The sequence below is a fragment of the Chiloscyllium plagiosum genome, unplaced genomic scaffold (assembly GCF_037043375.1).
Source record: "Chiloscyllium plagiosum isolate Xiang-an unplaced genomic scaffold, Cpla_swu_hap1 HiC_scaffold_24, whole genome shotgun sequence".
In the NCBI taxonomy this organism is placed as follows: Eukaryota; Metazoa; Chordata; class Chondrichthyes; order Orectolobiformes; family Hemiscylliidae; genus Chiloscyllium; species Chiloscyllium plagiosum.
The window spans coordinates 3,710,930-3,737,563 of NW_028270162.1; the positions used below are offsets into that span (position 1 = coordinate 3,710,930).

The 26,634-nt window shown below is 43.9% G+C and overlaps 1 protein-coding gene across 3 annotated transcripts in view; it reads left to right on the top strand.

Moving 5' to 3' along the window:
- Positions 1-26,634, top strand: part of adgrd1 (adhesion G protein-coupled receptor D1) — a 380,324-nt gene that overhangs the window by 143,086 nt on the left and 210,604 nt on the right. For all 3 annotated transcript variants that reach the window (XR_015761231.1, XM_087999853.1, XM_087999854.1), the window contains 2 exons: positions 12,444-12,547; positions 15,845-15,956. Coding sequence is in view for 2 of the 3 variants with exons in the window: in XM_087999853.1 (XP_087855979.1) it covers positions 12,444-12,547; positions 15,845-15,956 (216 nt within the window). In the remaining variant the exon portion in view is untranslated. The remainder of the gene's footprint in view (positions 1-12,443; positions 12,548-15,844; positions 15,957-26,634) is intronic.

Sequence of the window (26,634 nt, forward strand, 5' to 3'; positions counted from 1 at the left end):
TAAATACCCTCTGTATCTAAATACCCTCTGTGTCTAAATACCCTCTGTATCTAAATACCCTCTGTATCTAAATACCTTCTGTTTCTAAATACCTTCTGTTTCTAAATACCCTCTGTATCTAAATACCTTCTGTATCTAAATACCTTCTATATCTAAATACCCTCTGTATCTAAATACCTTCTGTATCTAAATACCTTCTGTATCTAAATACTTTCTGTATCTAAATACCTTCTGTATCTAAATACCTTCTGTATCTAAATACTCTCTGTTTCTAAATACCCTCTGTATCTAAATACCCTCTGTATCTAAATACCTTCTGTATCTAAATACCCTCTGTATCTAAATACCCTCTGTATCTAAATACCTTCTGTATCTAAATACCCTCTGTATCTAAATACCTTCTGTATCTAAATACCTTCTGTATCTAAATACCTTCTGTATCTAAATACCTTCTGTATCTAAATACCTTCTGTATCTAAATACCTTCTGTATCTAAATACCTTCTGTATCTAAATACCTTCTGTATCTAAATACCTTCTGTCTCTAAATACCTTCTGTATCTAAATACCCTCTGTAGCTAAATACCTTCTGTATCTAAATACCCTCTGTATCTAAATACCCTCTGTATCTAAATACCCTCTGTATCTAAATACCTTCTGTATCTAAATACCTTCTGTATCTAAATACCCTCTGTATCTCAATACCCTCTGTATCTAAATACCTTCTGTATCTAAATACCCTCTGTATCTAAATACCTTCTGTATCTAAATACCTTCTGTATCTAAATACCCTCTGTATCTAAATACCTTCTGTATCTAAATACCCTCTGTATCTAAATACCTTCTATCTAAATACCTTCTGTCTGAATACCCTCTGTATCCCAATAGCCTCTGTCTCTGAATGCCATCCATCTTTGAGTGCCCTGTGTAGCTGATTGCCTGTAGGATCTGTTAGGAATAGTGTCTCAGTGTAGTTTTTATGTTGTGTGTTGAGAATGGGAAGGCAGGTTTTGGATTCTGTTTGTACGGTCGCTCTTGTGATCTTTGTGCCATGCCGTTGGAGGCCAGTTTGTTAGCAGACATTTTTATTAAGGTTTGCACTCCTTGGACTGAGGGGGTAAGGGGATGATGATGTTTGTAGCTCAGTGCATTTTCAAAAAGGTCAGAAAAATGTGTGCTGTCGCTCAGAGACAGCAAAATCTAGAATGTTGTGTGTGTGTCTGTGTGTGTGTGTGAGAGAGAGAGAATGCATGTGTGCGTGTTGATTTGGAGGTGCCGGTGTTGGACTGGGGTGTACAAAGTTACCCCAGTTGTACTTTGCTCAAAAACTGCATGAATTTATGTAAAACTCCGTTATCTCTCTTTTTAGATTAGAATCAATCTAAACATCAGGTCATAGACAGAGAACACAGGGGGCCAACACCTTCAACATATTGCCTAGCTATCACCATTGTTAACAGCTAACCCGAGAATGCAACTTTTTAAATAAAGGTTTTGTTATTTACACATGAAAGAAGTGAAACTATCACCGTATTCTAACAGATGAAAGGCTTAACAGACAATCAATTTTTCAATGTATAATTTCAGTTACATCACACTGTAAATTTTTGCTATAAATTTTGTGTTACGATCGAGCCCTCCACTACCACCTGATGAAGGAGCGACGCTCCGAAAGCTAGTGTGCTTCCAATTAAACCTGTTGGACTACAACCTGGTGTTGTGTGATTTGTAACTGTGTGGGTGTTGTGTGTGTGTGTGTGTGTGTGTGTGTGTCAGAGTTGAGAAATCCTGTCTGGTTCCTGTGAACTGAGTCTCGGGACCTTGTGTGTTTGCTCTGCTGTTGAGTTTAGTTTGTAGTTTGTTTTAGGCATCACAGGGTAAGGTTTCAGTGGAAGGTGAAAGCATCTCATTAATAGACAGAAACTTGCCATAAGGAAACTGGTTGCAAATGTATCAGACTGTGCCAGGAGCATTAGAATGGAGACAGTGGTAAATCTACATTGCGTTTGGAAGGATGTTGGTGGAACTGAAGGAGTAGAACAAGTTTAATTCCTTCTCTGGTGTCTGTATTGAACTCTTCCTCATCTTTTTGTCTGCTGTAGTATAATGAGAGGTTTGTTTAATGGACGTTTGTATTATTTGTGATAAAAGTACACCAGTAGGTTGAAGTGAATGTGTTCAGTCACTCATCTCCACATTGAAAATAAAACACAAAAGTTTGGGCTTAGCAATTGAGGTTTCTCTCTGGGAACTGACTTGTCCAGCGTTAACATCAGCTGGGATCAGACCAAAGTGAGGGTTAATCCAGGTTCAGAATTCCTTGAAATTACCAGAGACCTGTGTACCCTTAAAGAAATGCGTCAATGTGGCACATAAACAGAAGTTACTGTGGAATACATTACACCAAGTATCAGCATGTCTGTTTTGCCAATACTTCTTTGGGAGTAGAAGATAGAGTGGTTGATTATTTTAATTGTTGACTACAGCTGAACTGAGAGGGTTATTGGATAAATTGAAAGCAGAATTAGAAGCAGGAACTCATAATGATAATTTAATTAAAGTGATTACTCAGCACTTAGAATTGAAGGAGAGAGAAACTTGAAACTGATGGATCACAGCTTGGATTATTTCAGCTTCAGTTGCAAAAGAAAAAAATTGGAGAAAAAAGAACAATATATTTGAAAATATTAGAAAGAAAGTAAAATGAAAAAGCAAGAGAAATGGAAAGTAAAAGAGTGAATTGGCAAGAGAGGAGAGAAAGAGAAATAACGTGGAACAGCAAAAGCTTGAACTTCTGAGAGAGGGGGAATTGTTATAATTGCAGCTGATCCTAGATTGAGGTCTCACTTGATCGATTCTATTCATAGAGTCCCTGTGTGTGGAAGCAGGCCATTCACTGACCCTCCGTCCTAGACTCACAACCCTACCCTGTCCCTGCATTTCCCATGGCTAACCCACCTAGCCAGCACATCCTTAGACACAATGGGCAATTTAGCAGGGCTGATTCCCCTAATCTGCACATCTTTGGTCTGTGAGAGGAAACTGGAGCACCTGGAGGAAACCCACACAGACAGTCACCTGAGGCTGGAATCGAACCCAGGTCCCTGGCGCTGTGAGGCAGCAGTGCTAACCATTGAGCTACCATGCTGCCCTTATGTTTTTCTAAGAATTTAAGGAAGTACCTTTCACTGAAACACAAACAAGCAATGCTGCAGATTTGGTTTTAACAGTACAACAGAAGTGTATTACACAAAAGAAATGAAACCAAGCAAGTCACTGCATTCAAGGACGTTTGGGAATGGGATCAGGTTCTAGCCCGGCTGGTGATGTCTTCATTAAAGGGAAAGCCGATACAAGGGTCCAAATGTCTTATGCCACGTTCTAATTCAGCACTGGGTCAGAGAGATGGACAGCATGGAAACAGATGCTTCAGTCCAACTCGTCCATGCCAACCAGACATCCCAACCTAATCTAGTTCCATTTGTCAACACTTGGCCCATATCACTCTAAGATTCCTGAAGAAGGGCTTATGCTCGAAACGTCGATTCTCCTGTTCCTTGGATGCTGCCTGACCTGCTGCGCTTCTCCAGCAACACATTTTCAGCTCTGATCACCAGCATCTGCAGACCTCACTTTCTCCCCATATCCCTCTAAACCTTTCCTGTTCATATACCCATCCAGATGCCTTATAAATGTATCAATGTTTGTGAACCTGAAAATGGTGTTAATGGAGAAAAACTGTATAGACGTGAGGAAACAAAAGGCTGTTAATGTTCTGGACATTCTGTGCTGACAAAATACATAGTTCGTGTCTAATATGCTCGTTTAAAGGGTCACCATTTTTAATCTCAGCATGATTTAAATTCATTGAGACACAGCATAGAACAGGAACATAGAGGCTGCCACTCTTAAAACAAAGGGAAAAACTGCTCAACTTTGTTTATGAAACAGTATCAAGAGGAAGAGAGTGAGACAGACTGATAGAGGGAGAAGGAAAGAGTGATAGTCATCGAGTGATATTGTACAGCACAGAGAGAGGCCCCTCAGCCCATTGAGTCTGTGCTGGTCAAGAACAACCTCCTAACTCTTCTCGTCCCATTTCCCAGCACTTGGCCTGTTGCCTTGTATGGCCTTGGAAAGGTAATGAGGGAGGGAAGGAGAGAGTGAGAAGGAAAAACTGTAGAGGAAAGAGAGAGATGGAGAATGAAGGGGATACGGTGGGAGGAGAAGGAAAGGGAGAGAGGGAAGAAGGACGAATGAGAGAAAGAAGAAGGAAAAAGGGAAGGAAAGAGAGTTGGGGTGGCATGGTGGCTCAGTGGTTAGCACTACTGCATCACAGGGACCCGGGTTCGATTCCAGCCTCGGGTGACTCTGTGGAGTTTGCACATTCTCCCCGTGTCTGCGTGGGTTTCCTCCCACAATCCAAAGGTGTGCAGATTAGGTGGATTGGCCATGCTAAATTGCCTGTAGTGTTCAGGGATGTGTAGGTTAGGTGCAGTAGTCAGGGGTTAAATGTAGCGGGATGGGTCTGGGTGGATTACTCTGCGGTGGGTCGGTGTGGACTTGGGCCGAAGGGCCAGTTTCCATACTGTGGGGATCCAATGAGAGATGTGGGAGAGCATTGACGGTCACTGGCAGTTTTTAAATTGATGTCATTGCTAGTTTATTGTCTCTGGTGTCTTTCCCTGGCCTCCAGCATTTTGTAAACCTCCAAACAAGACCCAGGAGATGTTGAAATTAGCCTTGACAGGAACAATAATATGGCGAAACACCCTAAGGCATATCACTGGAGGTATTCCCAGCCAAAAGTTAAAATCTAGGCATGCAGGGAGATGTAAGGACAGATGAAAGAGAGAAATTCGAAGGAGGAAGGAGAGGTTTCGGAAGGGAGTTCCAGACCTTGAAGCCCAAGCTGCGGAGAGCATAACTGACAGCGGTGGAGTGATTAAAACCAGGGATTATTGAAATGGATAAAATTAGACAAGCACGGAGATCTCAGAGGAATGTGGGGCTGGAAGTGTTTACAGAGGTAGGGAGGCCAATTCTAGAGATTTGGGAAAGCCAGGGTGAGCGTTGTAAATTCAGGGCATCATTGGATTGGGAGGGGATCAAGATCAACGAGAAACATCGGGGCCCAGGAGGAACGTGACTCATTATGAATTCGGGTAAAACAGGAAAATGTTGGATGAGAAACTCTCATTTGAACAGCTGAAGTGACCTTTGCACTTTCAGTTTGTTGTAATCTGCCAAAGTCATTGAGGAATCAGATATCAGATTACTAGGCTGTGATGAAGTATTTCACAGCGGTAATACAAGATCACAAATACACTTCATACTCTGTTTGCATAAAACAATGCATTCCATATTTGTTTAATGTATTTGTCCTCAGTTCTTTAATGAAAAGCAGATCTATTGTAACCCACTGGGAAGACTATCTGGTTTGATGTGATGTTGTTGCTGGCAGTGGACTGAGAGTAGGCTGCAGTCTTTCAAGTGATCTCATTTTAGGAAAATGCTTCCGATCAGGCCCCTCTAACTGCACGTCCATATTGATATTTTCTACGATCCTCTGGGGACTGTGCCGGGTTGGGGGGTGGGAGTGGGGAGAGAGAGAGACAGAATGGTGAGGTGATTCCGAAATGTTGTATGGAAAATGCACCGGAAATTCCACTACTTAGGTCATAGTTCGAGTGTTCAACTTTCTGCTAAAGTATATCGCTGTTCCTTCACAGTCGCTGGGTCAAAATCCATGAATTCCCTCCCTCAGGGCATTGTGGGTCCACCTACAGCACTTGGACTGCAGCGGCTCAAGAAGGCAGCTCACCCCCACCTTCTCAAGGGGCAACTAGGGACGGACAATAAATACTGGGCCCAGCCAGTGACCCCCACTCGAGAATGAAATAATTGAAATCCTAGCAAGTCCCCACTCTGATGATCAGCTGTCAATCTGTTCCCCGCCTTCTTCCACTTTTTGTCCTTAAATACTGAAGTTGATTTCGCAACTATCTGAGGAGCAACAACATCATGAAAGGTGATCACCAATGTATCCACTATCTGTAACCGCCCTTTCAACATCTGTGATGTGAATATTTGGGTCCTAGGGATTTGTTAACCCTCAGGCCCATTAATTTATTAAACATCACTTTTTTTACAAATACCAAGTGCCGCACTCTCACTTGTGCTTTGAATCTCTATTATTTCCGGAAAATTTCTTGGACCATTCTCTGTGAGGACAGACAGACAGTAATTATTTGGTTTTTATACCAATTTTCTACTTGCCATTATAAATTCTACTGTGTCTGCCTATAACAGACCCACATTTGTTTTTGCTAATCTCTCCTTTTTACATACATCCAGAAGATTACACAGTCTGCTTCTTATGCTCCTAACTAATTTACATTCACAGTCTGTTGTCCGTTTATCAGTTTCCTCGTTCTTTTTGGTGGAATTTTTTAAAAGCTGCAAATCTTTAGGTTTAAAACATATTTCAGGTTTCCACTACATCCTGTGAGGAATATTTCCTGACTTAATTCTCAAACAGCCTGCTCCGAATTACATTAAGTGACAAGTAATGGGAGGGTGCAGGGAGAGGAAGCACCATCCGAAATAATTGAGAGATATGAACATTAGTGTTGTTTATTATATTTGTACATTGGGGGAAGGGTGGTCACTGTTTCAAAATAAACATTTAAGACCAAGATGAGGAGAAAATGTTTCTCTCTCTCTCTCAGCATTTATAACTCTCTTCCTCAAAATGTGGTGAAGTTTTAAAATCGGATGTTGATAGTTTCTTGATAAGCTACGGAAGTTCAAGGTTATCAAGGTCGATAAAAATGATTTGGAACTGAACATAGGCAGTATAGTTAGTAAAGTTTGCAGATAACACCAAACTTGGAGGTGTAGTGGACAGTGAAGAGGGTTACCTCAGATTACAACAGGATCTTGATCAGATGGGCCAATGGCTGAGGAGTGGCAGATGGAGTTTAATTCAGATAAATGCGAGATGCTGCATTTTGGAAAAGCAAATCAGGGCAGGACTTATACACTTAATGGTAAGGTCCTGGGGAGAGTTACGGAACAAGAGACCTTGGTGTGCAGGTTCATAGCTCCTTGAAAATGGAGTTGTATGTAGATAGGCGTTTGGTATGCTTTCCTTTATTAGTCAGAGTGTTGAGTACAGGAGTTGGGAGGTCATGTTGCGGCTGTACAGGACTTTGGTTAAGTTACTTTTGGAATATTGTGTGCAATTCTGGTCTCCTTCCTATCGGAAGGATGTTGTGAAACTTGAAAGGGTTCAGAAAAGATTTCCAAGGATGTTGCCAGGGTTGGAGGGTTTGAGCTATAGGGAGAGGCTGAACACACTGGGACTGTTTTCCCTGGAGCATCGAAGGCTGAGGGGTGACCTTATAGAAGTTTATAAAATTAGGAGGGGCATAGATTGGGTAAATAGACAAGGTCTTTTCCCTGGAGTTGGGGAGTCCAGAACTCGAGGGCATAGGTTGAGGGTGAGAGGGGAAAGATATAAAAGAGACCTAAGGGCAACTTTTTCACGTAGAGGGTTGTACGTGTATGGAATGAGCTGCCAGAGGAAGTGGTGGAGGCTGGTACAATTGCAACATTTAAGAGGCATTTGGATGGGTATATGAATAGGAAGGGTTTGGAGGGATATGGGCCGGGTGCTGGCAGGTGGGACTAGATTGGGTTGGGATATCTGGTCAGCATGGACGGGTTGGACTGAAGGGTCTGTTTCTGTGCTGTCCATCTCTATGACTCTATGGTTCGATGTTAAACACCCAGACCTGTTACTAAATGGTCCAGAAAACTGTGTGACATGATGGGAATTCATTGATTGAAACCTGGCAGTTTAAGAAAATACAGGACAGTTCCTTAAACCTACAAAAGGCAAATCAGGTGGAGGCTTGAATCAGGAGCAGAATCTGTGAGTGAACAAAAACCATCACCTTGTGATTTCCTTCTTGTTTCTCCCTCTTCTAAATCCAATCACCTGGTCACTGTTAATGCAAAGCAGGGGTTACCAACTCTGGATTAATGTATTCCTGGAGGTTTTGTTGCACGATATCTAACCCTAGCTTTTCCTCCACATCTTCCATTGTTAGCCCTCACCGGAGAGATATAATGGAAAACTAATAAATATTTATGAACCGTCAACATATAATGTACCAGGAAAAACTTGGATGCACCTTATAAAGCCCCACCTTACACATACATACAGACAGACACAAAAGAATTGGTGTTATGGGCAGAGGGAAAGACTGTGAATGGTCCCTGTTCACAGGGTTTGCTGAGAGAATCCTTTTGGCTCATCAGTCTCCCTTCTCCAGGGATGTGCAGTTATTTACAGGAGGTAAAGGATGTACAGGAGGATTGATTTCAAACCTTAAACTTTTGCTGACTTTTATTGGTTAAAAGCCGCAGGATCCAGCAACTGATGAAGGGAAAGAAACTGTTTTCCTTCATGTTTGAGGCAGTTTGTTTTACTGTCGAAAGAGAGAGAGGACAGCTCCTCCCTTTTCCAAAGTCCAAAAGCTTCAGACCAAACACTCATACCCACCAGCCAATCACACTGAAGGCCTTTGTCATCAATAACCTTTCCACAGACTCATCAGCTACCTGTGAGCTGCCGAATCTCCCTTTATCCCGATCCCCCCCCACACCCTCCCCATCTTCCAGGGCTCCAGCCCTTCTGTGGCACCCTCCCTCTCTGCTTGAACCAGCAGCAGTGTAAACAGCCCTCACAATGAGCATCAGTAACTCGCTTTTAAAAAGTGCAGCAAACCCTTCGATAATCCCTGATTTTGCAAACATCCTTTTCCCATTTCAGTCCGCAATCAAAAACACAGAAAAATGAAAAAGCTACGGTATTTATCACATTTTACTTGCCAAGAAAGGTACTCAGAAAAGAGAAACAGTGAGAATAGTTGATTTTAACATTACTATTAATCCCGAATCCCTGGAGATGCCAAGGCAGTCGATCAGGCCTGGTTACCCCAAAGGTAAACAGTGACACTGAACTCGGTGATGTCAATCCGATGATAAGACCTAACCCTGTTGTTCCTCAGTCACTCACTTCACTCCAAAGTTGGACTGAATCCTGACTGAATTTTATTTAATTCATTCATGTGATGTGGGTGCCACTGTTTGGGCCCAGTATTTATTGCCCGTCCCCAGTTGCCCCTTGAGAAGGTGGGTGTGAGCTCCCTTCTTGACCCGCTGCAGCCCACCTGCTGTGGGTAGACCCACAATGCCCTGAGGGAGGGAATTCCAGGATTCTGACCCAGTGACAGTGAAGGAACGGCGATATATTTCCAAGTCAGGATGGTGAATGGCTCGGAGGGGAACTTGCAGGGAGTGGTGTTCCCATGTATCTGCTGCCTTCGTCCTTCTAGATGGAAGTGGGTGTGGGTTTGGAAGGTGCTGTTCTGAGGATCTTTGGTGAGTTACTGCAGTGTATCTTATAGGTAGTACCCACTGCTGCTATTGAGAGTTGGTGGTGGAGGGAGTGGATGTTTGTGGATGTGGTGCCAATCAATTGGGGGATGCTTTAAAAGACATTTGGGCAGGTATGTGGACAGGAAAAGTTAAAGGGATATAGGCCAAATGCGGGCAAATGGGACTAGCTTGGTTGAGGAATCCTGGTCGGCATTGACGAGTTGGGCCGAAGGGTCTGTTTCTGTGCTGCATGACTCTATGATTCTATACTTTCTCCTGGGTGGTGTCAAATTCCTGAGTGTTGTTGGAGCTGCCCCCATACTGGCATCATTTACACCAAGACTATTGGAAAATAGGATTAAGGAAATTTTGCTACAGAGCTTTGGTGAACCAGGACCTGGGTTACTGTGTGTAGTTTTAGGTGTTCTTATGTTGGAAAGAATGTACGTGGTCTTCAGTGATGGTTCACTTGATGATTGTGGGGTGAGGAGCTTATCTTCAGAGAGTTGGAGAACACTGGGCCTCTATGTCCTGGAATTTAAAACGTTTGTGATGATTTCATTGTTGTAGATGGAATTCTCTGAGGATTTGACAAGGTAGACTCTGAGAGGCTGTTTCCCCAGATGGAGAATACAGAGTTAGGGTTCTTAGTGGGTGAGAGGGCAACTTTTTTAGGACAGAGATGAGGAGGAATTACTTCAATCAGTGATTTATAAATCTTTAGAATTCTGAGCACAAGGGGGCTATGAATGTTCAACTTTGAGATTGATAGATTTTCAGGATTAATTTGTGGGCGGCACGGTGGCACAGTGGTTAGCACTGCTGCCTCACATCGCCAGCGACCCGGGTTCAATTCCCGCCTCAGGCAACTGTCTGTGTGGAGTTTGCACGTTCTCCTTGTATCTGCCTGGATTTCCTCCGGGTGCTCCGCTTTCCTCCCACAATCCACAGGTTAGGTGAATTGGCCATGCTAATTGCCCGTAGTGTTAGATGAAGGGGTAAATGTAGAGGAATGGGTCTGGGTGGGTTGCTCTTCGGAGGGTCGGTGTGGACTTGTTGGGCCGAAGGGCCTGTTTCCACACTGTAAGTAATCTAATTGATCAATCAATTTTGATCAGTCAAGAGATCAATAGAGTGGGGATTGAATGGGAAGTGGAATTGATGTAGAAGATCAGTGATGATCCCACAGAGCAGGCTTGAGGGGCTGAATGGCCTTTTCTTGCTCTTAGTGGGTGGTGTTTTTATATAAACTGCAGTCCCCATGTCATATACAATCCAATCAGAATGAAGATAGATAAAATCTCAGGGAAACTGCAGACTTTAATGACTATCAATCAGAATTTGACACCAAGCCACTATGAGGAGATATTGAGGCAGGAGCTTGTTCGAAGAGGGAGGTTTCATGGAATATTTTAAAAGGAACAGAGAGAAGTTGTGACGCAGAGAAGTTTAGAGAGAGTGAGATTGAAGTCCGACCACCAGTAGGGGTGTGATTGAAATTGAGCATCTAACAACGACCAGAACGAGAGGGGCACAGCGATCCCAGAGCACCGTGAGCAACAGGAGACAAAAGAGAGGCTTGAGAATACCGAGGAGAACTTTTAAAACTGAGTCAAAAATCACACCACACCAGGCTATAGTCCAACAGGTTTCTTTGAAAACACTAGCTTTCGGAGCTTTGTTCCTTCTTCAGGTGCAGTGAGAGAGGAGTAAAAGATTTATAAATAAAAGATCAAAGGATCATACAACTGATGTGAATGGATTGAACAAACCTAAAATGGCTGACTCCCTCCCGTTAAATCTTTAATCAGTTAGAAAGGAGATGCAACTTCTGATTGATTAAAATGCAAATCCCAGAATTTCTTTCAGGTCACTGCCGTGAGATAAATAAGGGTTTTTTTTTAGAGTATACTAGAGGTGACATCTCTGGGCAGACAATGCATTTTCGGTGTGAGGCCTTGTTTAGAATCTATGTTCTAACCTGGAGTCTGACTGGTTTTATTTCCAAAGCAACGCTGGCACCACCACATCATTTTTAAACCGAGACATTGTCAAACTGAGAGACATAGTTGGGGTGACAGTGGGTGAATTTGGGTGGGTGGTCCTGAGATTTAAATGAGAAGGTGGAAGACGCAAGGTCGCTGAGGAGACTATTGAAGTAATTAATGGATACAACACCTCCCCCTCTAATTCCTAAAATAACTCCTGATACCATTGAGGTGCTTTTGCCTGTGTTTTCAGTCCTTGGAGAATGGGTACAGGTGGGTGTGATAATTGGCAGGAATGTTGCCGATGTGTGATTTGTGTCATGTTTGGCAGCGAGGGGTTTGTGAAGATGCTTCAGTGAATCAATGTAAAGCAACCAGAGTTGCAGTAACTAGCCACCAGGGACTGTGCTGTGCCACTGGATGCATTGTCCATGGAGTATACACCCTTGCCCATTGACAACGAGGATCAGAGGGTGAAGTTCGGGCCTGAACTCAGAATTTCTAAAGGGAAACTTCTAAAGAGAAACAAGGACTAGGATTTATATAACAGAGAGCCTTTCACAATTATGGGGCATCCCGAAGCACTTTGAGAGTGAAACAAAACCAGAAGCTGCTGGACAAACTCAGCAGGTCTGGCAGAAACTATGGGAAGAAAGCAGAGTTAATAATTTTGAGTCCAGTGGCTCTTCAAATGTACTGTCAAAAACATGTGACAGCCAATTTGTACACAGGAAGATTCCACAAACAGCCAAGGGATCATGATCAGACAATGTGCTTCTTTTCAATGATGTTCGTTGGTGGACAAATGTTGGCTCAGGATACCAGGCAAAACTTCCTTACCCTTCTTTGAAATAATGACCATGGGATTATTGTAGAGAAATAGGGGTTTAAAACGAGACCCTCATCAGTAATGAAGACAGTAACAAAGATAGAATCTGTTGGTATGCATTTGGTATCTTGGATTCAAAAGTGTATTTTCTCTCTCTCTGTCTCTTGTTTTGACCAGCTGGAGCAGGTACACCAGGTGGTGCTCTCTGCTATCACATATGTCGGCTGTTCCCTCTCCATTGTTTGCCTGATGGTCACTCTCATCATATTTGCTGTTCTCTCGTGAGTACCAATAACACTGTCCTCACTCTCCCACATCGACACACCATCGTGGTGGTTGGGGTGGGGGGTGGGAGGGGAGGTCTGGGACAATAAACAGGTCAATAATGTGTGTATGTGTGTGTACGCGAGCGAGCCAGAGTGTGAGAATGTGAATGAGAGAGACAGTATGAGCTTGTGAGGAAAATGTAAATTCAGAGGCCGTTTAATTCATTGTTTTTAAACAAAGCCATGAATCCACCTTCTCTCGCACACAGCTCTCTCTCTCTCTCACACACACACTCATTCACCTCTACTGACACACGCATGTATCCTCTCTTTCACTCTCACACACATGCACACACACACATTGTCTCCCACACACACACATACTCTCTCAGACACAAACACTCAGCCACACACACACACGCTGTCTTTCTCTCTCTCTCTCTCTCTCTCTCTCAGACACACACACACTCATACATCATCTCTCACTCACAATCACTCACATACGGTCACACATACCCTCTCTCTCTCTCTCACTTACATTCACTCACTGTCTTGCCCATATGCAGAGTTGTGCATGAATTTTCTCTCATATGCTTGTACTGTGTCTCTCATGCACACTCACTCTCTCTGTCTCTCTCTCTCTCTCTCACACACATGCACCCTCCCACACACTTTGACACGTACTCAAAATGTGACTGGTCCCCAGGCGAGGGTTCCCAATTCATTATGATCCTGGGTAAGGAAGGAGGAACTGGCTCATGTTCCTTGTTCAACCTTGAACTCTACAACTGTGTTCAGGTCAAACAAGGGACACCTTTCCAGTGGATCCCTTTGCCATGTATTTATGTTTTTAAAGGAGTCAATTTAACCAAGCTTTCTTGAGTTGAAGAGAAAATAAGTTTATTCATTGTGAAAACACTGAAAAATGAAAACACAACACATAGATTAGAAATGAGAAATTAGTAAATCATGTTTTTTTTATTGTGGCTTTCCAGCAATCAGAGAAAGAGAGAGAGAGAGAAGAGAGATGGAGAAACATTACATATTTTTTCTTTTCACCTGCGATGCAGGGGTGTCTATTAGATGCTCCTACCTGGAGTAATAATCTTTCACATAGCACCTTAACCTTTGCATTTATAAGGCTGGACCAGTCCAGATTCTGGTCAATGGTAACTCCCAGAATGTTGATAGTGGGGATTCAGTGATGACATCACCACTGAATGTCATGGGGCGATGGTTAGACAGTCTCTTATTGGTGATGGTCATTGCCTGGCTTTTGTTACTTGCCACTTGTCAGCCCAGGCATGGATATTGTCCAAATCTTGTTGTCACGGTGTTCCTTTTTGGAGAATCCATATCCATACTCTGATCAATAATTATGGATTTGAGATATTTGATCAATTTATTAACCCTTTGTCACTAACTTCTGTCTACATTTGTTATTGCTCTGTGCTAGCAACTGTATATTTAATAATGCCTAGGGATTTTTTGAGTTAATTTTACTTTTATTTTCTTGACTAATTTACTGAGCTTCTTCATTGTATTTTAGATTTGCTTTGGTCTGTTATTTTACACTTCTATGGCCTTGTATAAATACTCCTTCTATAACCTGATGAAGGAGCAGCTCTCTGAAAGCTCGTGCTTCCAAATAAACCTGTTGGACCAAAACCTGGTGGTGTGTGACTTCTCACCTTATCCACTCCAGTCCAACGTTGATAAAATGCTATAGATACCATTATTACAAAAGAAATAATAGGACATTTAGAAAAGAGAACTCAATCAAACTCAACATGGTTTTGTGAAAGAGAAATCATGTTTGACAAATTTGCTTGAGTTCTTTCGGGATATAACGAGCTAAGTTGTTAATATTATTGTTGATCAGAATGAATAAAGGGAAAATTGTAGATGTAGTGTGTATTTCTATTCCCAGAAAGCATAGGATAAGGTGCTATGTGAAAGATTATTACTCCAGGTAGGAGCACATGATATTGGGAGTAACGTGTCAGCATGCATTGAGGATTGGTTAACTCACAGAGAGTTGGGAAGAATGGGCCTTTTTGAGGTTGGAAAGATGTAATTAGCAGAGTGCCACAAGGATCAGTGCTCAGGCCTCAATGATTCACTGTTTACAACAGGGACTCGGAGGTAGGGTAACATATCCAAATAGGTCAACAATACAAACTTAGATGGGTGCGCATGTTGTGCTGAGAACATATGGAATCTGCAAGGGCATATCAATAGGTTGAGTGATTGGCAGATGGAGTTTAATATGGGAAGGTGGGAGGTCATGCATTTTGCTAAGAAAATTCAAAAGGCAGATTATTATTTAAGTGGAGAGAGAGAGACCCCAGAACATTGCAGGGCAGAGGAATCTGGGTATCCTTGTGCATGAAAACAAAACAGACAGCTTCAGCAGGTAATTAAGGAGGCAAATGGATTTTAGCCTTGGTTACTTTGGGGTTGAAGTTTAAAAACAGGTCAGTCTTGTTACAACTGTACATCTGGAGTACTGTGCACAGTTTTGGTCCCTGTATTTGTGTAAGAATTTACCGGCACTGAAGGCAGTTCAAACAGATTCACTCGGCTAATCTCTGGGAGGAAGGGGTTGACTTATCAAGGACAGCTAAACAGGTTAGATCTTTACTTGTTGGAAAGAGGGAAGCAGTATCGATGGTGTCATCAATATATCAGAGGGAGAGTTGTGGGTGGGGGCCGGAATAGGCTGGAACAAGGAATGTTCCACATACCCCACAGAGTGACAGACATAATGGCCACCCTCTGACCTGCAGAAAGTGAGAGGAGTTCGAGGGGAAGTTGTTTGGAGTGAGGGTGAGCTCAGTCGGGTGGAGGAGGCTGGTGGTGTCTGGGGGCAGTTCCCTACTTTGATGTTCTATTGCCTTTTGCAATAAGCAACAACATTCCAATTATCATTCCCGCCTCGTGCTGTATCCACTGACTAACTGCGTGTGATTCATGTCGCAGGACACCCAGATCCCTCTGCAGCTCAGAGCTTTCCAGTCTCCCTCCATTTAAATCATTTCCTGCTTTTCTGTGCTTCCTGCTAAAGTTGAGCAGTTCTCATTTTCATGCATCACCTGCTAAAAGATGCACTCTCTATGTCCCTCAGCAGATACCTCATATTCTCTTCACAACTTCCTGTTTGACCTCTCTCCGTGCGATTAGTGAGTACATGCTCGCTGCCTCGGGCTGGATATCGATGTCGAACTGAGACAGTCCATGGTTGTATGTGCTGAGATTATCTTTGAAGCCTGTTGTGTTTGATTGATCATTCCTGTTCTTGCTGATTGGCAGGTCGGTGAGCACGATCCGTAACCAGCGTTACCATATCCACGCCAACCTCTCGTTTGCTATTCTTGTGGCTCAGATCCTACTTCTGATCAGCTTCCGATTTGTGCCGGGCACGGTAAGTGAGAGAGCATCCGGGGGGGGGGGGGGGGGGGGGTGGGGGGGGGGTGGGGAGGAGTTTGTGATCAAAACAATGCTCCCTCTCGGACTCCGAGGTCTGTGTGCAGTGGAAGCTTCCGGAAGGGAAAGCCAGTGTGTCAGCATGGCGATTGGTGTGCATGGACCCTCCAAGTGTTTGGGTGGTTTGGAGGGGATGTTAGATCACTGGCCACAAGTTCCCTGAGTGCAGTCTCTTGTTCCTCTTTGTGAGTTCCTATGGTTCCTCAGGTGGCACCATAATCTCTCCATTCACAAGCCCTGCCAACATTGACCTAGCTGTGTCCCTGCTGCTGTTCCTTAATCTGTTTCCTGCTGACGTGACCTTCTCACCTGAACATTCATCCATGCCACTAATCTCTAGACCACAGCTTTCCATCTTCTGCCCACTCCATCATAGTTCACCGATATTGGGCCATTTGGAATCACAGGTCTCCCTCCATCTCTCTGTCTCACTGCTACACTCTCCACCTTCCCAGTGCTTCTGAAAACTTATCCCATCTATTAACATTTTGAAAATCTGTCTTCGAAGATTTTTATGTAGCTTCCTGTCAAATGTTACTTAGTTACACTCCTGTATGCTGCATTTATTATACTGCATTCACTATAATGCATTCACTGTACCAAAGCTGCTAAATAAATGTGAACAAAGTTAAAAATCTCACAACACCAGGTTATAGTCCAACAGGTTTAATTGGAAGCACACTAGCTTTCGGAGCGCCGCTCCTTCATCAGGTGATAGTCTACCACCTGATGAAGGAGCGTTGCTCCGAAAGCTAGTGCTTCCAATTAAACCTGTTGGACTATAACCTGGTGTTGTGTGATTTTTAACTTTGTCCACCCGAGTCCAACACCGGCATCTCCGAATCACAAATAAATGTGAAGCATTGTTGTTGTTCAAGTTTCTGTTGACTTTATTATGGACCAGACTAGACCCCCTCAAAGTAATTTAAGCAGATAGCCTAGACCCTAACTTTTTCTTATTTTAAAGACAAATGTAACATGCTGTCTTCCAGATGCAATTCGATTGGTCAAATACTCAATATTAAGCAAAACACCATTCGTTGAAAAACTGTAGTTACAATCCAACAGAAGAAAGAATTGAGTTGAATTTATTGTCACGTGTCCCGAGGCACAGTGAAAAGCTGTGTCTTGTGAGCAATACAGACAGCTCACAGAGTTAAGTAGCATAGATAGTAAATAATAGGTAAACAGCAGCAAAAACAAAAACACAGGTACAGGCGAATGTTAAGAGTTTGTGGGTCCATTCAGTATTCGAACAACAGTACGGGAGAAACTGTTTCGAAAGCAACTGGTGCATGTGTTCAGGCTTCTGTACCTTCTCCCCAATGGTAGAGGTTGTAGAAAAACATTGCCAGGGTGGGATGGATCTTTGAGAATGCTGGCGGCCTTTCCTTGACAGTGGGCCTGGTAGATGGATTCTATCGATGGGAGGTTGGCCTTTGTGATTGTCTGGGCCGAGTTCACCACTCTCTGTAACCGTCTCCAATCTTGAATGGTACAGTTGCCATACCAGGTAGTGATACATCCAGACAGAATGCTCTCGATGGCACACCTGTAAAAGTTGGCAAGAATATTCACTGCCATGCCAAATTTCCTCAGCTGCCTGAGGAAGAAGAGGCATAGTTGGGCCTAGAATAACTTAGGACAAAGTGAGGTCTGCAGATGCTGGAGATCAGAGCTGAAAATGTGTTGCTGGAAAAGCGCAGCAGGTCAGGCAGCATCCAGGGAACAGGAGAATCGATGTTTCGGGCATAAGCCTTTCTTCAGGAAGGGCTTATGAAGAAGGACTTATGCCGGAAAGGTTGATTCTCCTGTTCCCTGGATGCTGCCTGACCTGCTGCGCTTTTCCTGCAACACATTTTCAGCCTAGAATAACTTAATTCTATTGGAAGAATTAACTGAATAAGAGATACAGTACCTGTTACTAATTAACTGTTCCAGTATAATAACATCCCATAAACAATTCCGAAATCAGATTTCCTCACATACAATACCCACATGAGGAAAAGAAACCCCAGCTTCTGGCTGTAACTGAGAGAGTGGTATCAATAGCTTCTGTTTCTTCAAACCTCCAGCAGCTTCTGCCTTGTTGAGACTCCAACAGCAACTGCTTAAGGTTAAATGTAAAATCTAAAAAAAGCACGAGAACTCCTGGTCTGTGAGAGCTGGCTACACCCAGCCAGGCTGCTTCAATTGTTCCAACTTTTAAAAACAATCCCAAAGCCACATTACCACACACAGCTTGGGTATCTCTTGTTCAGTCTTTCTCTTAAAAGAGACCAGGACAAAATGCACTTCTTACAGCCATAGCATCGTCACAACATTCACTATTAGAGTCATTGTCATATCCTTCAGTCCAACTCAACCATGCTGACCAGATATCCTAAATTAGTCCCATTTGACAGCATTTGGCTCATATCCCACTGAATCCTTCCTACTCATATCCCCATCCAGATGCCTTTTAAATGTTGTAATTGTACCAGCCTCCATCACTTCCTCTGACAGCACATTCCATTCACGCACCAATATTATAATTTACCATGTCCACATTTCCTGGTCAGTTTTGGCTCACAAATGTCATGGTGTAGTTGCAATCTCTGGCCAGGAGATGGTTCCACAGACTGAGTTTCTGAAGTTACTGCCATCTTGTCAAAGTTCACCTTTGACTGGTCAGAAGATAAATCATTTCCCATTTCCCTCTCCTATTCATTAAAGTAGTTTTCAACAAACAAATGGTCAAAGTGACAGAATTTAATTGCTGAACAGCAAATACAAATATTGCCTTTTTAATACATAGCATCTCCCACCCTCTCACTGGGCAGGGGGTTCGTGTTGCTGATATCATTCATATGTGCCCCTTCCTACTCACTCCCCCTCACTGTCCCACTTCCCCACCCTCCTGCTCCTCATTCCTCTTGCCCCTCAGCACTCCCACACCCTCTTGCCTCTCCTTCCTCCTTCCTTCCTCACCTTCCTGCCCCAGTCGCTGTTTGACTTGGAGAGTGGGTCACAAGTGAGGTGTGGGTGAGGCAGAGAGTGCTCCTTGTGGGATCAACTCCAGTGTCTCAAAAGATTTTCACCGGTGAAACATCTGGGAGATTTAATGATGAAATTACGGAGAAGAATCTTTGGACGTTCTGCCGCAGTGGGGTATGACCTGGGAGAGGAGGTTCCCTCTCAAACTTGGGGCAGATGGTCCGCTGACCGAGACGGTGTTTGCACAGAGCTCCATGCAGCATCACTGTTGGGGACAGTTCTGTGACAGTGTGTGTGCTGAATGTATCCTTACAGTTCCATTGCTGGCAAATGCAGCATTTATGATCATCCCCGCAGGAATTTCTCACAGGGAGCAGAGTAGGTCATGCTTGTCTTTCCAAGGCCAGTGATAATTTCTGATTGGTTAGTTGCAGGTTCTCAATTCCTCACCCTGACCCAAGCAAGGTCAGCAGAAACAGCAGCAAGGAGTTGGCTTTATCCCAGTCCACCCTTTTACTTCTCACATCTACAAGTTCTGCTCTGAGCCATTCCCCATCCTGACTTGGAAAAATCTCATCTTCCTTCACTGTTGCTGGCTCACTATCCTGGAATTCCCTCCCTCAGGGCATTGTGGGTCTACCCACAGCACATGGACTGCAGCGGTTCAAGAAGGCAGCTCACCCCCACCTTCTCAAGGGGCAACTAGGGACGGGCAATAAATGCTTGATGCCCACTTGTCATGAGAGAATAAAAAAACTGAGACATCTAAATAGTGACAGTTGTGCACTCTGCTCCTTACACACTTGTGTGGTGATATTACCTGAATCTGTTCAGTTCACAGTGTCTATGGGCTCAGAGGTTAGGACCAGCCTCTGTTGATCTGAAGCCCAGCACCAGGAATGTGGTGAAGGGTATTGGAGTATTAATCTCTTGTAAATCAGAGCTTGCAAATCCTAGGCCCAGGGTAGAACTTCTGTTTTATATACTCAGGCATGTGGGTGTGGTTGGCTGGCTAGGCCAGCATTTATTGCCCATCCCTAACTGCCCAGAGGGCAGTTCAGAGTCGACCACATTGCTTTGGATCTGGAATCATATGTAGGCCAGACCAGGTAAGGATGGCCGTTTCCTTCCCTAAAGGGTATTAGTAACTCAGATGGATTTTACAACAATTAACAGTGGCTACATGGTCATTTTATGGCAGTTTGGTTTTCTGGTTACTCCCATTTCAAATGTTCTTTGGCACTTCTCAAGCATTTCACTTACATTTTCACTTTTTCCCTGAGACAATTTTCTCTCAGGTGGCCATAAGGTATAGGAGCAGAATTAGGCCATTCAACCCATCAAGTCTGCTGCACCATTCAATCATGGCTGATATGTTATGTTTCTCAACCTCATTCTCCTGCCTTCTCCCTGTAACACTTGATTCCCTTACTAATCAAGAGCCTATCTCGGTCTTAAATACACTCAATGACGTGTCCCCCACAGCCCTCTGTGGCAATGAGTCCCACAGATTCCCCACCCTCCGGCTGAAGAAATTCCTGCTCTTCTCCTTTGTAAAGTGTCATCCCTTCACTCTGAGGCTGGGCCCTCGTGTCCTAGTCTCTCCGACTGTAAGCATCTTCTCCACGTCCACTCTATCCAGGCCTCTCAGTATCTGTAAGGGTCAGATCCCCCTCATTCTTTTCAACTCCATCAAAAACAAACCCAGAGTCCTCAACCGGACATCACATGACAAGCTCTTCCTTCCCAGGATCATTCTTGTAACTCTCCTCTGGACCCCCTCCAAGATCCGCACATCCTTCCTTAGATACAGGGCCCAAAACAGCTCATAGGGTCAGATCAGAGCCTCATACAGCCTCGGCAGCACCTCTCTGCTCTTGTATATTCTAGCCCTCCTGAACTGAATGCTGACATTACATTTACCTTCCTAACTGCCAACTGAACCTGCGTGTTAACCTTAAGAGAATCCTGAACTCAGACTCCTAAGTCTCTTTGTGCTTCAGATTTCAGAAGATTTTCCCCAATTAGAAAATAGTCAGAAGTCACATGACACCAGGTTATAGCCCAATAGGTTTGTTTGAAATCACAAGCTTTCAGAACGCTACCACATCATCAGGTGAAGTGGAGGGAAGTACACAGGCACAGAATATATAGGCAGAGAGATAATAGCAAGATAATTCCAGGTAAGTAAGAGTGTCAATAGGTAGGTACAAATGGTGTGAGTGGAGGGTCAGATAATAAGTCTCTGCAGGTGATCAAAAGTGTCAGACAGTGTGAGTAAAGTGTCAACAGCTGATTACCAAGTGAAGGAGTGACCTATAATCTGATTAAATGAGGCAGAGAGATCATTATAACAAAATTAAAGAGAAGGTGGTGCTGGAGACAAACCAAATGACTGAAATGATGTGATAGGCGTAAGAGTCACAAGCCATAGGTCGAACCAAAGTAATCCCAGACTGATCATAGAGCATTACAACACAGTACAGGCCTTTCGGCCCTTGATGTTGCACCGACCTGTGAAATCAGTCTGAAGCCCATCCATCCTACACTATCCCATTCTCATCCATATGCCTATCCAATGACCAATTAAATGCTCTTAATGTTGGAGAGCCTACTACTGTTGCAGGCAGTGTGTTCCACACCCCTACTACTCTGAGTAAAGAAACTACCTCTGAGATCTGTCCAATATCTATCAACCCTCAATTTAGAGTTATGTCCCCTCATGCTATCCATCACCATCCCACGAGAAAGGCTCTCACTGCCCAACCTATCTAACCCTCTGATTATCTTAAATGTCTCCATTAAGTTACCTCTCAACCTTCCTCTCTCCAATGAAAACAGCCTCAAGTCCCTCAGCCTTTCCTCGTAAGACCTCCCCTCCATACCAGGCAACATCCTAGTAAATCTCCTCTGCACCCTTTCCAAAGCTTCCACATCCTTCTTATAATGTGGTGACCAGAACTGTACACAGTACTCCAAGTGTGGCCGCACCAGAGTTTTGTACAGCTACAGCATGACCTTGTAGCTCCGAAACTCAATCCCTCCACCAATAAAAGCTAATATACCATAAGGTTGAGAGATCATAACAATTAATGAAGGTGATGGTGTCAAAACAGGAAGTAAGGAAGATTTTACAGGTACACAACAGTGTGGTGGGGTCATATGTAGCACGACATGAACCCAAGATCACGTTTGATGGTTGCACCTTCGCAATTCACTGTCTATAACAATGATTTGGATGAGGGAATCGAGTATTATATTTGTAAAGTAACTGAAGAACTCAAGGCTATGTGGAAGCGGGAGTGAGAGTGGCGAGGGGGATGTCAAAACCATTCACGGCAATTTAGACACGAGCTGTTCATAGGCAAATCACATAATGATGTGGAGAAGTGTGAAGTTGTCCACTTCATTCGGAAGCGCAGAAAGGCAGAGTATTATTTAAATGGTGATAGACTGGGGAAGGTTGATGCACACAGGGAGTTGGCTGTCTATGTACAGTGGTCACTGAAAGCAGGAGTCTGTGCAGCAAACAGCGAGGAAGGGAAATGATGTGTTGGCCTCCATTATAACAGAGTTTGAGGACAGGAGCAATGTGTTCTGCAACTGTACAGGGCCTTGGTGAGACCATACCTGGAATATTGGGGGCAGATCTGGCCTCCTTCGTTACCATGGAGGGAGTGTAGTGAAGGTACATCAGGCTGGTTCCTGGGGAGGCTGGTTTGTCGGCTGAGTAGAGCCTGGGTTGACCGGACCTGTATTCACTGGAGTGAAGAAGAATGAGAGGGATCTTATGGAAATGTGGAAAATGCATACCGGGCTGGACAGACAGGAGCAGGGAGAATGTTTCCCCTTGTCTGGGGTGTGGGGGGGTGGGGGGGAAGTTCCAGATCAAGGACCCACAGTCTCAGGATACAGAATTGATCATTTCAGACTCAGAAGGTGGTGGTCCTGGGGAATTCTCTACCGCATTAAGCTCCAGACACTAAGGCACTGACTTATATTCAAGAAAGATATTGATAAGAGTTCCTGAGGCTACAGGCATTGAGGTGTATGGGGGGTTGGAGGACAGTGGAGTCTGGTGTTGAGGTAAAGGATCAACAACAATCCTGTTGAATGGCAGACCCCTCTCAACAGGATGAGTGGCCAATTGCAGTGTTCTGTGTTTCTGAGACAGTCGACAGGGTCTCGCCTTGATATTGCATTTGAAAGGTGACATCTGTGACAGGGCAGCACTCCTGCAGTACTGCACCAGGAGGGTCAGCCTGGGCCATGAGCCTGTTATTGGAGGGAGGGTTGAACCTCTGACCCTCCAACTCAGAGGTGAGAGTGCAATCCTCTGTACCACAACAGAGACCTCAGAATCAGTTGACGAGAACAGGATCAATTCCACCCTTCCAATTCACAAATATTTTTACTAAATGTTAAGGACATTGATCTTTTAGCCTTAATACAGCCTGCTTACCCATATATCATGAGGGTGCAGTGTTACTGAATCCATACCAGAGATATTCCAGAGTTAACAGCGGAGGAATATCGTGTATGTTAAATTCATGTGCAATTGCAATTCTTTTATCAGAATCTTTGTATTTCTGGCAATGGAACAAACAGATTCTCATTTACTGGATCATTGACTTGGTGTCATCACTCCAGAAGAATGCAGGAAAAATAAACTGTCTGATTGAACAAAGTGAAGGACGAATCATCCTAATGGCCTACTCTGGGGAATGGCGTGGTGCTGAATGATTGACTTATCGCCGTCTTGTTTCATAGCCTCAATGATTACCCGTCTTGTGAGAATGGTTGAGACAAGCCATTATGAACCTGTCAGTTTCTCCCCTGTATCAGAAAAGCTGTCATTAAGCCGCTGACTGGGATCATTGGAACATGAGAAAATCATTCAGACCACTTCACACCTGATCCATGATTCCATTTGAACATCTGTGAACCCATTTCTGTAACTCTTTCCACCATCTCTCAACTGAACATGAGCAATCTTACCTTTGATATTTACCCCCAAGTGGACCCCCCAAGTCTGAACAGTCTTTTGGTTGGACGGGATGGGAGAATAGAAAGATCCAGAACCCCCCCCCCCCCCAGTGTCATTGTGGATTGGTCAGCCTTGGCGTTTTAAGGTTCCATTGCCTTGATCTGAATTCCCACCCCCAGCCCACCAGAGGAAACAGCTTCTCTCTATTGACACCGTCAGCCCTTTAATGTGTTGACCACCTCCCTCTTCTGTACTTGAGCAAATAAGCAGAGCCAGTCCATCTGCCCGTCTGCAGTGACCCTGTTGGATTGTTTTGACACTTTCCCGAGAGTGATCCTCCAGAACGGGAACAGAGTGACACTCTTTGAGAGCTCTTTGTCGATGGGGACCAGGATGATGCTGACTGCTGGACACAATGTACATCCATATTTCTTCATGAATTTGATAAAGTCTCACCTTACCTGATGAATAGTACATACGAGAATGTGACTGTGAGGATATAAATATATCCTGTTGAGCTGAGTTTTGATCAGGTGTAGCCTGTCACCACACTGTGATTTATTGAAGGAAAGTGATTTGAATTGCAATTTTGGATTCACACCTCACATGACTCTGATTTCAGACAGTGTCTAACTGAGCCTCCCCTCACTACTACACTCAGTCTGTCCACTCGGGGGTTGGAGGTGAACCTATCCAGAGACCAGAGAGTGACCCACTGAGAGAATTGAATTAGCCTGGAGATGTAGTAATGGTTATTGCGATGGAAGACAAGTTAGGGGAATCTTTAAGGGAAGGCAGGATAGATGATGGTTCAGACACAGGTTTGTTGACCGGGATGTTTGTGCAGGCTGGTACCTTACAAAGAATATTAGTCACGGTTTAGTGGATGAAGAGAGAGACACCTGAAAATAATGATGACCACTCCCTCTAGTTACACCAGGAGTGTGAATTTGAAAGTAAAGCCCATGGCTGAGTTAGGAGGATTGAATAAAACCCACTATTGTCTGCTGATGTCCTATTGTTACCTCTGTACATGGTGAAGTAAAGCAAAGATTTGCAGGAGCAAAGTTGAATGATATTTAAGTATATCTAAGATATCTATTTAAAGATTAAGGGAACAGTGTTCGGTTTGTTTGATCATGAAGTTAAAAAAATAGTTGGAGAAATTCAGCAGCTGGGGGGAGCCTCTGCAGAGAACAGAGTTAACATTCCGAATCCTGTATGACCCTTCTTTGGAACTTATGTTGGATTTTTTAATGACAGAGAAATTGATCCTTAGCCCATTCTGCCCATTTGAGAAAGCAATCAAAACCTTTTTGCATTTACCCTGCTGTCCACACAGCCATGGAAATGCATCTCCTTTCAGATATTTATCCACTTGATTTAATTAAGGCATCCCCACTCAATCCCAGCACCAAAGTACACAGTCCTCAGAAACAAAAACAGACAGTGCTGGAAAAGCTCAGTAGCTCTTGCAGCATCTGTGGAGAGAAATCAGTGTTAACGTTTCAGGTTGAGTCACCCTTCCCCTGAAGTTTCCTGAGAAGTATCACAGTTTTTGATAACTTTCTGTGTAAAGATATTTATCTTTCCCAAAACCCTCCCCACAGCAGGTTTAAATTGACAACCTATTTCCACTCACTCTCCAACCGAAGAAGCTAACCTTTTGCTGTTCACTCTTTCAAAGCCCTTAATCATTTTCCAAAAACAACTTAAATTTCAACTTTACCTTTTCTGATCCAGTAGAAATAGTTCCAGTGTTCTGCATTTTCTCTCATCACTATTGTTGCCTGTCTGTGGGAACATGTCAGTGAATTTACAATGGGCTGGGGGGAGCAGGAGGAGGCCAGCTGGCCCTTTGAGCCTGCTCCCCCATTCAATAGGATCATGGCTGATCATCCAACTGAGTCCCCTGTTCCCACTTCCTCCCTATACCCTTAGATCCCTTTAGCCCTTAGAATGATATATACCTCAAAAACATTCAATCTCTGGGCCTCAATCACTTCCTGTGGCAGAGAATCCCACAGGCTCCCCTCTCTCTGGGTGAAATGGCCTACCCTGTATCCTTAGACTGTGACCCCCTGGTTCTGGACTCCCCAGTCATTGGGAACATCCTCCCAGTGTTCACCCTGTCCAGTCCGATTGTATACGTTTCTATAAGGTCTCTGTGATTCTTTGAAGCAGTGTATTGTCCAAAACTAACATTTTTACGATTCAATATGCTTTTACATAGTTCCCCACCTCCACTTCAGTTTCTGAGAATTCTGTGTTGGAACCTCCATGTCCTTCTATGGTTTACACCGTCTCTATGGGGGAAGTGATGGCCAAGTGGAATTGTTGTGGTATTGTTAATCCAGAGCCTGGGTTAATGCTCTGGGGACCCAGGTTCGAATCCCACTGCCGCAGATGGTGGAATTAAGAGTCTAATGATGACCATGAACCATTGCAGATTGTCAGAAAAAAAGTCATCTGCGTCACTAATGACCTTTAGGGAAGGAAATCTGCCATCCTTACCTGGTCTGGCCTACATGTCCCTCCTGACTCTCAGTAGTGTGATTGACTCTTAACTGCCCTCTGGGGGAAGTAACTGCTGCCCAGCTAGCGACGGCCCTCGTCTGTGAATCAATAAAAAAGAAACACTTCAGTCTCTTCC